General features: G+C 36.3%; 2 protein-coding genes across 3 annotated transcripts in view; one reads left to right on the forward strand and one right to left on the reverse strand.

Annotated features, from left to right (window-relative positions):
- Nucleotides 1-65: 65 nt before the first annotated feature.
- LOC139978018 (periodic tryptophan protein 1 homolog) lies at nt 66-10,074 on the forward strand. The gene is made up of 14 exons (XM_071987972.1): nt 66-203; nt 966-1,047; nt 1,767-2,022; nt 2,402-2,478; nt 3,234-3,333; nt 3,917-4,018; nt 4,641-4,762; nt 5,161-5,328; nt 5,735-5,796; nt 6,128-6,239; nt 6,628-6,798; nt 7,059-7,203; nt 7,672-7,761; nt 8,494-10,074. Exons 2-13 carry the CDS (start codon nt 976-978, stop codon nt 7,752-7,754), a joined length of 1,470 nt encoding a protein of 489 aa, XP_071844073.1. The 5' UTR covers nt 66-203; nt 966-975; the 3' UTR covers nt 7,755-7,761; nt 8,494-10,074.
- Nucleotides 10,075-10,539: 465 nt separating this feature from the next.
- The window catches only part of LOC139977958 (uncharacterized), a 52,428-nt gene continuing 47,920 nt past the window's right edge, over nt 10,540-15,047 (reverse strand). For both annotated transcript variants that reach the window (XM_071987800.1, XM_071987871.1), the window contains one exon: nt 10,540-14,745. In XM_071987800.1, coding sequence (XP_071843901.1) covers nt 14,634-14,745 — 112 coding nt within the window. In that variant the 3' untranslated portion in view covers nt 10,540-14,633. The remainder of the gene's footprint in view (nt 14,746-15,047) is intronic.

A 15,047-nucleotide genomic window follows, 5' to 3' on the forward strand; every position in this document is an offset into this window, starting at 1 on the left:
CAGCAGTATTTGTTGCGCAATCACAAGTGTCCATGTGCCTCTTCTATAAATTATTGTGCAGAAGCAAAGAAGCCAAAAACAAACTGGTTAACCTACTTTCGTTACTTTTATGAAGTTTGGTAAACGGCCAGATTTCTGTTAAAGCGGTGGACACTATACGATTTGTAATACGATAGTACTATTGGCATTAAAAGGACTAAAGCGTAAGTTGGACAAACTGGGAATGGATTTTGTTGTGGCTAGCCTACCAGTACTAGTATTACTAGCCTAATGCATTAAGAGTACAACTGTTTCTGCCACTGACGTGGTATAAACTATGGGCTGACAAAGCTGTTATTTGTTAAATAGTCTAATACAATATATTGCTAGTGTAGTCCTAGTGCATATCTGTATAAAGGGAAAGTCGGCAATCTCGGGACCTAGCAACAACAAAAAAACAAAAAACGTAGCATAGGCTTCGACTCAAGTATAACTGATACACATCATCATGCATAAAATAATTTGTTGAAACTCACTCTATAATTAAGTCATCAGCACATATTGTTTGAACAGCTGTATCAAAGCATTAACATGTCCAATTAATCGAATCTGATTTTCTCAAATCAAACATGTCATTCAACATTTCATCCACAAAGATCTGATTGACCAATGAAATCTTTTACTTTTAGTGTTCATTTACACACATGGAATTTGGTTGATTATTCAAATTATCTTTAGGACTAATGCTGTTGTATGTTAGTAGTGTTAATTAAGTTCATGTATAGCCCATGATAACCTATTAGAATGCTAGCCTTGCAAGAGTTTGGATCATTAGGTGTTGACAAGTTATTATAAGGATACTGAAATTTCAAAGAATTGTAAAAGAAACTTTCATCAAAGAGGAGTCACATTAGACCAATGGCCTAGGTTAAACCTAAGTTATGCCTTGATATAATTTCCACATTTTTAAAATTTATATATTATAGTGTCTGAAAGATGTCCAATAGCAGTGTTATAACTTGTGTAGCTTGGATCAGGAAGGGAGAAGCAACTTCACTTCCAAAATACGTAAGTATGATTTATTGTTGTATGAATGATACCAAAACACTGTAACAGTTTAGCAAACAAGTGACATATCTAGGTCAGAGCAATATTAAAATAAGCTATGTAATTAATATTCAATATAAAACTTTTCCTTTCGTTATCTCGATCTCTTTCTAATTGCCAGGAATTACAAGATGTTTGACGTACTTACATTTGTCTGACTAGGAAATACATTGTTTCAGCTGGATAATGTTTCTGACACTCCAGTGTGTAAATTGTAATATGATTATTCATCAGGTACCTGTTTTGGAAATGCAAAGTGAGAACACAAGCTCATTTCATGACCTTCACCACATAACCATCTAATCAGATGTTTTAGTGTTTTACCTTTTTTGACGTCCCTCTGGATCCTCAAGTTAGAAGACATACATTTGCTTTGTAGAATAAATAAAAATCTCCACTTTTTTAAGTTACTGTGAGGTATTCATGGTGTCCTAAGGTAACCCAAGGGCTTTTTTATAGTTTGATATCACTATACATATGTGTTTAACTTTCCTCGGTTTTACTGCATTTCATATCGTCAAATTGTTAAATTACAACAGCAGTATCTTATTTTGCATAGCTAAGTTGTACATGGAAGAAGTGAAGTGTTGGTTTGTGAGCACGATTATCTACAAGGCAAGGAACTCTTGAACATTTCACTGTTCGTCGACATTAATGTCATTCTAATCTACTTTCGCTAGGCTTTGAAGGAAGATGAATTGAAAGATATGGAAAGCAGACTTGTGGCAAGTCTGGAAGAGGATGACAAGAAACAGTGGTCTTCAGACAGCGATGATTCTGAATCGGATGACGAGATTCCGCTGAAAAAGAAGAAAACCACAGAGAAAGTTGAACTCCAGCAGATAGATCCTCTAGAGGAGAGCTTGGAGGGGTTGGAGAAATTTAACTTAGAGAATTATGACAATGAAGATGGAGAAGAAGATGACATTGCTGGGGGTAACGATTTTTATTACATCATCCCATGACTACCATGATGTTGTTTTTTGGTCTTGTTCACTAGGAGAACTGACTGACTTTAATTGATCACTGCGGTTGATTACTTACCAGCCACATCTGTTAAGTACAAACCACAAGAATCAGTCCCATCTCTGTCTACTTGAAATTATTCCAAAATCTTACTTAGGCTGTAAAGGGGTAAAATATGTTGTGATATTATTTATCTTTCTTATTTAATATTTTCGTAATATGGAGGGTAAACGTGAAAAGCATTTTACGACTGTTTAATCTCTTTCAACTTAAATTACCTTTATAACCCATAGCTCTATGGTTTTTATTGATTAATTTATCAATAAATGTTGACATTTTATCTGACTAGGTTACAGAGACTTGGCATCTTTAGCTGTGTTCTCCAACAACAAAGAAGATCCATACATGACAAAAGTCACAGATGAGGTACGTGTCTGAATGGAAGATGAAATAGAAAAGAAAAAGTGATAGTCGTAACAGTAGGAAGAATGCTGAAGCAATTGAGTGGTTAAATCAAGGCTTGGAAGAGTTATTGTAAAGAGGAAAGCATTGAGGTGGATAGATGAAGTCTGTAGAAGTAAATAAGGAAATCAAAGCTTTTAAAGTTGATGTTGATAAGGTAATGGGGTTGTACAAGGGTTGTATAGAGGAATCATAAGATTGGTGGTCAGAGCAAGTGCAGGAAGGGTCGGAGAAATAATAGAGCTTGAATTATACGTAACAAAATTGTTGCATTGGTGGTAGTTAGTTTTGAAAGTAACATACATTCTCAGGGTACTTAACAGCTGATGTGATGTTAATGCAACATGCTGTTTTGTTTGTGTCTGCATGGGAGGGACTGTTATTTGCCAAACACAGCACGCTCACTTTAAAGTTCATCTTTGTTTCTCCGAATATGTCGAGAAAGTCAAATAGTTGTCGCTTCTGATAAAATATCAACAAACACTGTACATTGCCACCGGCATTCTCCCTTCCTGGGGTTTATTATTGTGTGTTTCAATTACATTTGTCAAAGTCTAGGAATATGCAGAAGAAGGCTCAGAAACTCAAACAAAAAAGAGAAGGTTCTTAATAGTCAGGTTTGGTCAATTTTTTTAGCAATCTAATATTGGAGGTCAATAAGGACGATCATTCTTCAGGTACAGATGTTGGTTTATGATTTTGTCTCTTGATTGAAACAGGAGGACAAAGATGAAGAAGATGACTTTGAATTGAGACCTGATGATAACTTGATTATAGTCGGAAGGACAGAAGAGGATGGCGCCATCTTGGAAGTCTATGGTAAGTCTGGTTGTTATGGTAACAGCAGTAGACAGAGATTTAACTGAAAGTTTAGTTTGTTTGTTTGTAATGAACAGTTTGGAGGGACCTTTTTTCTCCAGTCAGATCAAGATGGGAAGAGAACAGATTTGCACAGTCTGTCCTATGCTTTATTTGTTAGTGCTTTCCTTGCCTACTTTCCTCTTTCATTTCTGATAGTTTTGAGACCTGATTCAACCGTTATCATTAAATAAGGAGAATGACTGTAAGAAGGAATGTGTGGAGTGGATGGATTGAGAGATAGATTTGAAGTTAAGAAAGTGCAGTTGATTTAATAATTATCAACTTTTTTTCAGACATATTCGAACTGGTACCAAATTTATTGTTTTGATACCTTGACAACAAAATGGTCAGATAACCGTGTCCACTGTTTCTAATCATTTAACCTCATTTAGTGAGACATTTAACTAACTAACCTGACTGCTGGCGCTCACTCAATGCCCGTCCATAATGATAAGAAGCTGTAGAGGTGGTTAACTCGAAAACATTCAGATCTTATAGGAAATCAAGTGAATTTTTTCTAACCTGTGTCGTATATTTTCAGTGTTTAACGAAGAAGAAGATTCCTTGTATGTCCACCACGATCTCCTACTGCCATCATTTCCCCTGGCATTGGAGCCTGTGAAACCACATACGACCGGAAAAAGTACGAAGAACGTTCATTTCGTATTCTTTAATTTAATCTCAAAAGTTGTTAAAAAAGTCTAGAGATGTCTCTGATTTGCTAATGATTTTTATTTTGTCAAGTGCAGGAGCTTCTTAAGTATTTCTACAAATTGTTGAAACTCCTTTTCTGCTCTATTCCTTTTTTTGCTGCCTTGCAAGATGTGACCATGTCGAGGGAATGTTTTAAACATTTCTTCATGCCTGTCATAACTTTACTTGTCGTTACGGTAGACCTGGCTATTCCTTATTTATTCCATATTGTTTCAACAGCTGCTCTGCATTTACTGTTGTTGTTTGTTGCTTGTTGTTGTTGGTTTTTTATGCAAAGAAAGAAGAGGAAAGATGGATCTCATATGCATTCTTAAGGTGTATTTAACATTTGGTTCTGTTATGTATTGTTTTGTTTTGTGTCTTCTAATTGAGGAAGGTGAATCTGGTCAATTAATCAATTGATCAATTAATCATATCTACTTGGAAACTTTGATTTTTTTTCAACAGAAATTTGATAGCCTAACTTGTTATATGAAAGGGTGAATTGTCTCCTGTGCATCTTCATTCATTATTATTATTATTATTTTTTTCTCGATAATAATGAAACTCAGATAATTACGTTGCCGTTGGTTACTTCACTCCAAACATTGATATTTGGGATTTAAACGTCGTGGATAGTTTAGAGCCTGCTTTCTCTCTGGGACAGAAGAAGAAGATGAAGAAGAAATCAAAGGTGACTCATTCATTACAAAGATTTGTTAAAGAAAAGTTTTTTTTAGATTGTCAGTTTTTCAGAAAATTTCAAAAATTGCTAGAATACTGTACTTTCTCTCAACATTGAGAATTTTAAGCTGTTATCATACGTTTGTACCCTGGAGAATTCTTGTGGCTTTTAGCATTTGCCCGAAAGATGCTTAGAAAGTAAAAATTAGTGAAACATTTAAAGGACTTTCCTCTCTATTCTAAAGGAAGTTTGCTTGGCAAGAAAGAATACGTTTGTTGGGTAAGGACCTCCAAAAATTATTTTTTAAAGACCTTGAGCAATTTTAGAGGTGATACTGAAAATATTTAAAAAATAATAATTAAATAAACATTTAAAGTTTCTTATCAAAATAATTTTCTCTTTTACAGAAAGTCAAGAGTAAACCAACGGAGGGTCATACTGATGCTGTGTTAGATCTGTCTTGGAACCACAACGTCTGCAATATCCTGGCCAGTTCGTCCGCAGATAATTCTGTTGCATTGTGGGACATGGAATCGCAGAAAATGCTTTCATCATTAACACATCACACTGACAAGGTTAGAGAGCGTTTGATGTAGTAAATGATCTTAGAGCTACTGAAATTTTTGTGATCCATTGTCAACCATGCATTCTGTGAAAATACTTTTAACGTGTTTTATCGGAATCATATGATGTAATGATATGAATTTTGTCCATTTTAACCAGGTCCTTTTTTTTTATGAACTGGTCATAGGGATGTTGATGACATGGCAAGAAATGTTACATTGCAAATGCAACTAGCTACATGAAAGGGTTCACTAACAAGATTTATGATATTTTGGTCTTAAATTTCTCTCAGTTTAACAACAGATTTTCTTGGTCATGCATTCTAGTCTTGAAAGAGGCTTTTTATGATTTACATTTCGTGGATCCAAATTTAAGGAGAAATATTCATTATTATTACCCTTCTTCTGTTGTTTTTAGGCCCAGTGCGTTGAGTGGCATCCGTTTGAAGGCCAGTGTCTTTTAACCGGAGGCTGTGACGGGTATGTAAATTAAACTTTTCCCCTAAAAAATGTTGTAGTTGCACATTTTTGCGTTGTTTGTTCTTCTAGCAAACCCTCTTTGAGTTACAGAACTACATAAGAGTTTCGGACCCCTCACTTTGGTTTTGCGATATATCTTCATAGATATTGGTTTTGCGTGGTTTTAAGTGTTTTTTATACCCACATGAAGGAATTAACTGTTCGTTCATGAATAATTTGCTGGAGTAGGATTCACAATGTAAATCCATCTCCTCAGCCGTGTCACAGACTTGTGGCAAGTCCAGACTAACATAGACTCTTTGGTAATATGTATTTTGTTCTCTCTGTACAGTTTAGTTGCTGCCGTAGATTGTCAGTCCTCGAAGCATCCAGCCACAACCTGGCAGATTGATGGCGAAGTAGAGAAGATTATCTGGAATCACTTTAGTCCGCATCAGTTCTATGTAAGTGTTAAGACATCGAAATGACAAGAAACGATTTATTTCCTGTAATGGATTATTCTGGAATCATGTGACCATTACACCCCACTAGAACAAAGATTAGAGTATATTAACCTTGTGTGATGTAAACCATGCTGTGTGGTTTATACTCTCACTAAATTAAGTTACATAAATATCATGCAACACTGGAACATAATTGTCATATGTATCATCTACATTTCGTTTCAGACTTGTGCCATTCCAAGAAAAATGGTTTCATTTACAATATCAGTGATGATTTAGCTGGACTTTTATTCTAAAAACTGACCTCTGATATGATGATTTTTTTTTCAAATTCTGAGGACTATTTGTGATTTTTTCTTTCTTTCTTTCTTTCTTTTTTTGCAAACAGGTCAGCTCAGATAAAGGGTTTGTTCAAGGGTTTGATCTTCGGACAGACAAACCTCTCTTCACACTGAAAGCGCACGAAGATGCAGTAACTTGCATGAGTATGAGCCATTACTTAGAGGGCGCCCTTGCCACAGTTTCTGCAGACCATACTTGCAAACTTTGGAGGATACAGGTAAATCACACTCTACTGATTTATTCATGACGGTAGATTTTGTCAGGGAAATTTAAATACAATAGTTACTTCTGTGTGTGGTATACAGCTGTGATTTTGAAAAATGCTCAGTTGAAGCAACTGGTTGCAATTTCCTTGCATATTCCATTTGATAGCCAATCTGCAAAAGTAAAGTTCTTCTAACTAGCACTATGGATTTGAGGGTTGCCATGCCTACAAAGGTGTTGTAATATAAGTTTGATGCTCTATATAATTCACAGGACAACAAGCCGTCACTCCTGGTAACCAAGGAGCCCAAGATGGGTATCATTCATTGTTCTGCCTTTTGTCCTGACAACCCTAGTCTGCTAGCTCTCGGAGGTGGCAGGGATAGTCTCAGAACCTTTAACTTTCAAGATGATTATGGTAAGTGGATAACCAACATTAAGGAGGAGGCAAAAAAATTGCATTCTCCATTCCTTTATTCCGGAGAGGAAAGTGTGAAAGAAGGGGCATTAATGGGACATATAATGTGTTGTTAATAGTTTAGTATTTATTGGAAGTGATTGTTTGGCAGAAGGTAGGAGTAGCTAGTGTCCGGGGGGGGGGGGGGGGGCTTGGAGGGGCAGAGCTACCTCCCAAGAAACATTAAAATGTCTCTCAGGTGATGTTACTATGTTAAAATCTCTCTCATGTGATGTTACAGGGTTACTTGTGTTCTTACCACATTTCCAGGACAATAAACAGGTCCTATCCCTTCCAGAAATTTGAATTTGATCTCTTTAACAATTACATCAACGTTATGTAAAGAAAAACTTTCATTTTACGTGTTACATTCAGTCTCCCTCCATACACAGTAGACTATATGTGCACACTTGCTTGTGTTTTTTTCAGGTCAGGCTTTTAAGAAGCAGGAGCATTTTGCAGCAAAGTTCGTGAAAGGTTTGGATGAAGACAGCTCTTCAGAAGATGGATGATCGACTGGTAAGAGCAGGAGATGAAGTCTTCCCCTTCCAACTTTGAGGATTCTTGATCAATGAGAACTGAGCATACTTGACACATAAAACTGGTAGAAAAATGACACTAGAGAGTTGTCAAATTTGAGTAACTTAAAGGTCAAATGGATGCTCCAAGATGTTAGATGTGTTTCAAAGTTAAAGATCTGATATAAATGTGTTTTATTGAGATGTATAGTTAGACTAAGCTGATTATTCCTTTGGTTCTGAAATTTGAAACTCTTATAGGATGACCATATATCTTTGGTTGAAAAATGGGACATGCACCCTGGGGAGGGGGGGTTCTAAGGGCTGGGGTCTTGATCCTCTTTGAAAATGAAATATAAACAGGGCTACATACCAAAATGGTCACGTATTTACAGCTTTATACACCAGTTTAGTACAGTGTAAATCCCCCCCCCCCCCAAAAAAAATGGATCAGAATATATTGCTTTTGAAAGGGGCACAAATAGTGATGCATACAACAAGCGTACCTGCTTTATTTCGCCAGTGGTAAAAAACGATATTTTTCAAATGTCACAAAGACCAGTAGAAAATCTGGACATTTTGGTTTGTGGATAGGATAACTGCTTTTTCGGCTGCAAACTGGAGACAATCCCGATTGATCGGGTTGTTTGGTTATCCTTCTAGCACCTTTGTGAAATTGCTTCATAGCTACAATAAACCAATTTCATGATCCTTCATGCTTTTCACTTTATAGAAATCAACCAACTTGAGAGCAGTGACAAGTTGATGGGGACTTTAGCGGCATCATTTACCTCCATCAACGCCGTGCCAGGATCCTTGTCAGTGATTTTGAGGAACGTCATCAAACTACAGAGATCATCAATTACGGCAAACGGTTCAGAAACATAAGAACCTGATTAACTATCGTCAGCATTTAATATAGGAGCCAGGATTCAGTAGTCTGCTGTTGAAGTGAGAGATACACATGGTGGGTGTAAGGCATGACTTCAGATAGAGATACGAGTTGATACGATAGAGGCTACAAGTTGCTCAACTATTTGCCAAAATTTTACCTGGGTGCCGGGATTCATTGATTGGTTTTTCACTGCTGCTGAAATGAACATGTAAAGAGGTGCACCTGCGGTCAAGCTGGTTTTAGGTTGGGATAGGTGAAGATACCTACTACCTTACCTTGGATGATGATTGTACAAATATGCACATTGATGAAGACTCTGGGATGCGATTTTTGTATGAAGATCCTCTTAACAGATAATTTCATTTGTAATATTCTTGTCTTACTTTGTATGGTCATTTCCATTACTTAGACTATTTGATGACCAAATAGTTAAATCTTTTGGTATGTCACCTTGAAAGAGTTTCTGCAGCCCAGTGTTTCCATGGTGATTGTTTCCATGACTTCAATGGCACATGCAAAGTGCTACATTATGGTGACACTAACCAAACTCGCACCTATATCTTCAGTGGTGAATATCTCTGCTAGTAGATGTAATATTGGACTGAATCATTTGCAAACGTGACCTACCAGACGTGAGGTTTGATGTCAAACAAGTCACTAAAAAATCTAAAAAAGAAATAAAAGGATATCTCACCATGTTAAATTACTCCTAATGAGAGAGTTATCATTTATTGGTTCAGTTCACTAAGAACAATTGATTCCTTGAACTGTTGAATATTCATATTGTAATTTCATTGTTCCTGGTATGATTGTAGTGAATTGTTATACATTGTATGCACACATAATGGATCTCTCCATTTAAAACCTTCTATTTACTGTTTGAATGTATCCAAAGGAGTCAGTTATCATTCATTGGTTAAGTTCACTAAGAATAATTGATTCTTTGAACTGTTGAATATTCATATTGTAATTGCATAGTTCTTGGTAGGATAGTAGTGAATTATTTACACATTGTATCCAGGAAGCTTATTTTTCCTGGAGATCTAGTGCTGTATCAACAGATTGTTGGCAAGTCCAACATTAAATACAAATATATTTAATAGCCACTCCAGTTCATGTTGCTATTAACCTGAGAAGACAAACCAAAACCTGTTACATGTGGCTAAAGCATCAAGTCTATAATGTCTAAAGTTTTGTATTTTATCTTTGCACTAAAAGATCTTCTTGTAAACTGATTTGTGCCTTGAAGATCATTTCATTAAGATGACCGGAGTTTCAGTAGTGCCACAGGTCTCGTGTTAGTCTGTGATCCTTTGAATTTGCCAGGGTAGAGAATAAACCACCTAACCCACCTTGAAATACATTTCACAAATAGAAAAATACCCATAACTAAGGCTAGAACTGACTGGGTCATCTCGATGTAAATAACACAAGGCTCGCCTTAGTACTTGTTCGTTACCTACTATAGTGGAAAACAGCTTTTCTACACTCGTCGACTATTTGACTCTACGAAATATTACTCAAACTAGGAATACAATCAAACTAAGCTACCGTGTGTTATTTGTACTAAGTAAAGGGTAATGAGTGTCCATTGAAGAATTTGATTTATCATCATTTTCAAATTAAGTGTTGATTCGATGCCACTTTTCCTTCAAACTTTGCAAACATTCCTGTGAAACATATGTGAAGTGTTATGGTAGGTGTGATTTACAAAGTCATCAATACCTTAATTGTTAACACCTATGTAACAAAGAATAGTTTGTTATGGGTATTAGTTATCAACATCAACTCATTACGCTGCTTTCAGATGTAAACGGTGCGAGGTCTACTACCGAAAAACAAAAACACAAGACATTAAATAACCATTCTTGTCGCAGTGCAAAATACAAGATATCAATTTTATTTTCTGAAAACTTTACATTGTTGTCATTTTTCTACAAGAAACAAGTATCTAAGATTTGTAAATTACAGAATAAGTTATGGCTTTACCTACAATTGACAGGGGGAGTTGGGTGAACATTTCAACAAGATAAACAAAGAAGAAAAATTATAAGACGTAGACTACAGATTAACGAGAGACACACAGCAAACCCAGCCAAACGGAAAAACCAAGTACTTAGTAAGAAAAAAAATAATATTATACATAGAAACCATTTTAAAGAGATTGCAGCAAATATCCCAGTAACCTCTGGAAGAAGTGAGCTTAATGTTTTCTTTTGTTTTTTGTAATTTTTTACAACTTGTACAAATGTTAGCACCATAACATTCATTGGTGCCATTCAAATTAGAACAAGAATTAATTAATTAATGAGAAAGTATTATATGGAAATAGATGAATGTTTTCTTTGGATCAACCAAAGCATAAATACAAGGCTAGTGATACATGCCAAATACATCAAATAAATAAGTTTCTAATTTCTCTAACGTTTTAAGCGCTTTCGGATTTTGATGAAATCGTTGGTATGGAAGTTGCGGCCCTCGTGTGCGTTACGCTTACAAAATGACCGGACAAACTTTCTAAACATTTTGCAGGTTCACCCATCGCAGGACTTAATGTAATTCACACATCCTAACAATAACATGAATGCCAGGGTTTAGTGACATGTTTGTTTATGCCCAGAGGATAGAAGTCTTGATACAAATGAAAAGAAACAAAAAACAAACAATGAATTGTACATCTGCAAAGTCTACTTAATAAATGGGATAAGTATGAATTGCTAGTCAAAAGTCAAATTCTGGACCATGATTTTTGAAGAGTGACATCTTCATGGGCATAAAACTGATATTAGGAATGAATGTAGAATGACATCAGCGGCTCTAGGTGACATGTCATAGGAACCGAGTACAACATGTCATAATCGCAACTGGTAACGTAATACCCTATTCAAATGTGATTTCAATTCTGCCGTCACACTTGTAAAAATATGTGAACTATTTAATTCTAGATAAATTTACCTGTCCATCTCATTTTATCAACAATGACATTTTGATAGTTGAATTTCAATCACCTTGGGGGGAATTGTAGGGGTGTGTGTCAAAATCTGAAAACTAAACGGTCCTGGTCTTTTCTGATCGTGTGAGTGACAGTAACAACCCCGGTACGAGCTGTAACATCACAGTGCTTCCATCTCTGAAGTCAAGAAAGCAGAACGTATCTACTCAGTCCTGATCAATTTCCAATTGAATTATTTTTTAAATTTGGGTAATTTTCTGGGCATTTAACTTTGTGCATTAGAATACCCATATTACCATCAAAACATGATGAAAAATAAAATCCAAAACTGATCCTTTGTAAGTGTTAAGCATGATGCCCCCCTCTCAAACAAAGACAACATTACGTTCAAAACAAATTCAATGACTTTATTGGTTGTAAAAACTTTCAGTAAATATTCTGGGCCATGCTCCCTGTTTCAGGTAGTAGTTGGGTTCTACCAATTGTAATGACTCTTTCTCTTAAATGGATGCTCTGTAGAATAGAATACAGTACTGATCTTGGCTTTATAAAACCTTACTAGGATCTTAACCTGACACAAAGTACCAGAAGGCATCCACAAGTCTTAACAAACCTACTGTGCTATATATCTTATAATCGAACCAACGAAAACACCCTCCATCAGGCTCTGCTCACCCCTCCACTTCCCCTCCCCCCCAGTCCCAGATCAGATAAACAACATACCCTCCCCTTGACCAGGTGCATGCATCTATCAGACCACTGAAACATTTTACTCTTGATAGCTATTTGTATCTGAGAGCAAGACTATATCAGCCATTTACCAGATGAAATTCAAAATGCTCATTTGCACTAGATAAGCAAATTGTTTTCTCCTTTGAAATTCAAAATGGTCAGCTAAGGTTTAATTGCAACTGACATGCAAAATGGTCTATGACAACTCCAAGCACTGTCATGGTAACTACTTACAACATTTGTTGTGCCACTTATATCCAGAAGAGAGCTCACAAATTGTTAACCCTTTGTAGATACAGAAGACATATGACAGATTGTGATCTAGCAGCTGTTAAAAAATAGAGTGGCTTTTGTTTTGTTTTGGGGTGTGGGGAAGGGGGGAAGGGGGAGCCTTTTCTCACTAAGACATTGTAAATAAAATCAGTTGAAATGAATTCAACCAAGTACACAATGAGTTGCATCAAAAATGAACGAAAAGTGTTTTTGTAAAATAAAACAAAAGTTCTCTATTAAGAATAAAGCATTGTTTTGTAAACCATCTTCAACTTTTTCTTCCCTCCACCTTTTTTCTCTTCTACTCTATCCGATTAATCTATACCCTACCTAGCCTAACAAACAGTCGCTGTGAGTCACTACCAGGCCTAACCAATCACAATATGAATTAGATTTACATGACAAATATGAATACAACTCTTACTACATTACAAGCACCTGTACAACAATACTTCCCCAGCTCGTCTGCTACAAAGCCAATCTCCACTTTTATGTTTGTCTGTTTTGAGATGATCTAAACCCCTTTTTTCTCTTTAAGTTAGAGAACGATGACACATCTTCATCCCAAAAATAGGCCAAAACAAATGATTTTTGTGCATTTCTTCATAATACCATCAATATCAAACAGCTCGATACACATTTTCTTACCGACAATCTACATTCTGCTGATAAGTTGTGTTAACTACATCAAAATCTATTCTTTTTTCACCTTACTCGTATATTTTGTGCTTTTCTGTCCTGCAGGTCAAGCAAGTATCACCATTCTCCTCTATCTTGTGTCAAAGATGTTGACCTATTTCACTGGCTGTGCTAAAACAAGTGGATATGATCAACTTCAATAACATTTGATTACAATCTCACACATGTGAACAACTGGCTGAACTATTTAACGTAGCTGGTTGCCTTTCATAATCACCACTTCTCTGAGATTTCAAACAATTACCATGAGCAATATTCTATACACAATCTGTGATGTGTTTCTCTATTCATCAGAAAATTAGTAGGTTAGGCTAACTACCTCTGCTGTGAAAGTGTGGTAGGTCTAGGCTATGTTGTCTTGTAAATGCAAAGAGTGGCTCTAAGTGATTTTAGTGCACAATCGAGTAAGTCCTTAAAGTCAAAACCTGACAAGAATTTCTAGAGTTTACCAGCAGTAGAAAATTCCTGATCTACCCTGATCTGAAAGAACAATGCTGATATGACCACACTGATAGTTTTGTTAACATAGTGTAGTTTTGTTAACATAGGTTTGGTCACATTCGATATACAAAAAGCTGCTGATTATCAAACCAAATTAGGTATTTCATTACTGGAATGTTAATCTGTAGCCAGTAGTAATCATGGTAACATGCATTGTAAGTGGATAATCACCATGAAATATACCCTCCAAAAAACCAACCACATAACAACAACACCCACAGTAACCTTTCACACATGAAATAATACATAATGCTCTGGTTTGTACCACCTGACACAGTCAACTTGGCAGAGCACGTCCGTGATGAGAAAGACTCCTTAACATCTCCTCAATGTGATTGAACTGCTCAGCATCCTACCCATCAACATTATAAAACAAACAACAGCATCTCCTCAATGTGACTGAACTGCTGAGCATTCCACCCATTAACATTCTGGATCACATTTTTCTTTTTAAAACCTGCAACTCCCCTCTGAGTAACTAATCCATCCATTTATCAAATACAGACTGTTAGTGTGTCACTATCAAGCAGACTTTACTGCCTTCTTTCTCCTCCTTTGTTTCTCTCCTCAGCCATCAGATTGAGTGAATAGCTCCTGGTTTTTAGCAATCTGTTTGCTGCTGCCTCCTCCTCCTCATACCCATAAACCAGACCTCACACCAACCCAAAGAAGCCATTTCCTTTTATTCATCGTAGTGGTATCAAGAGTTGTTGAGATGGGTGGGTGGTTGTCACCCTTCACATCTCGTTTCATCTCGGATGAAGCACCCTCTGAGGGCTCACGGACAGGGTGGGACGTCACCCGTCGTGTCCCAGCTGTGCTATCTGTTCTCATCCTGGTGTATGAACCAAAGACACTTGGCCACTGTCGATGCCGATTCGGCTTTGCTCAGCGCTACGTGAGACAATCTGTCTTCGTACCGTAAAATTAACCTAACAGGGAAATATATGGAGAGATAATTTCATTGGTTTGCATTCTATGGTTTGCATTCTATGGTTTGCATTACATTATATTGGTTTGCATTACACTATATTGGTTTGCATTCTATGGTTTGCATTACATTATATTGGCTTGCATTCTATGGTTTGCATTATATTATATTGGTTTGCATTACAGTATATTGGTTTGCATCACACTATATTGGCTTGCATTCTATGGTTTGCATTACATTATATTGGTTTGCATTACATTATAATGGTTTGCATTACATTATAATGGTTTGCATTACACTATA

Source organism: Apostichopus japonicus, chromosome 1 (assembly GCF_037975245.1).
Source record: "Apostichopus japonicus isolate 1M-3 chromosome 1, ASM3797524v1, whole genome shotgun sequence".
NCBI lineage: Eukaryota > Metazoa > Echinodermata > Holothuroidea > Aspidochirotida > Stichopodidae > Apostichopus > Apostichopus japonicus.

Bases quoted from the DNA above. Each gene is read 5' to 3' on its own strand.
- LOC139978018 (XM_071987972.1), top strand. From the start codon at position 976: ATGTCCAATAGCAGTGTTATAACTTGTGTAGCTTGGATCAGGAAGGGA. The intron at 4,019-4,640 runs GTACGAAGAACG...AATGAAACTCAG, and splicing joins ACCACATACGACCGGAAAAA to ATAATTACGTTGCCGTTGGT. The intron at 4,763-5,160 runs GTGACTCATTCA...TCTCTTTTACAG, and splicing joins AGATGAAGAAGAAATCAAAG to AAAGTCAAGAGTAAACCAAC.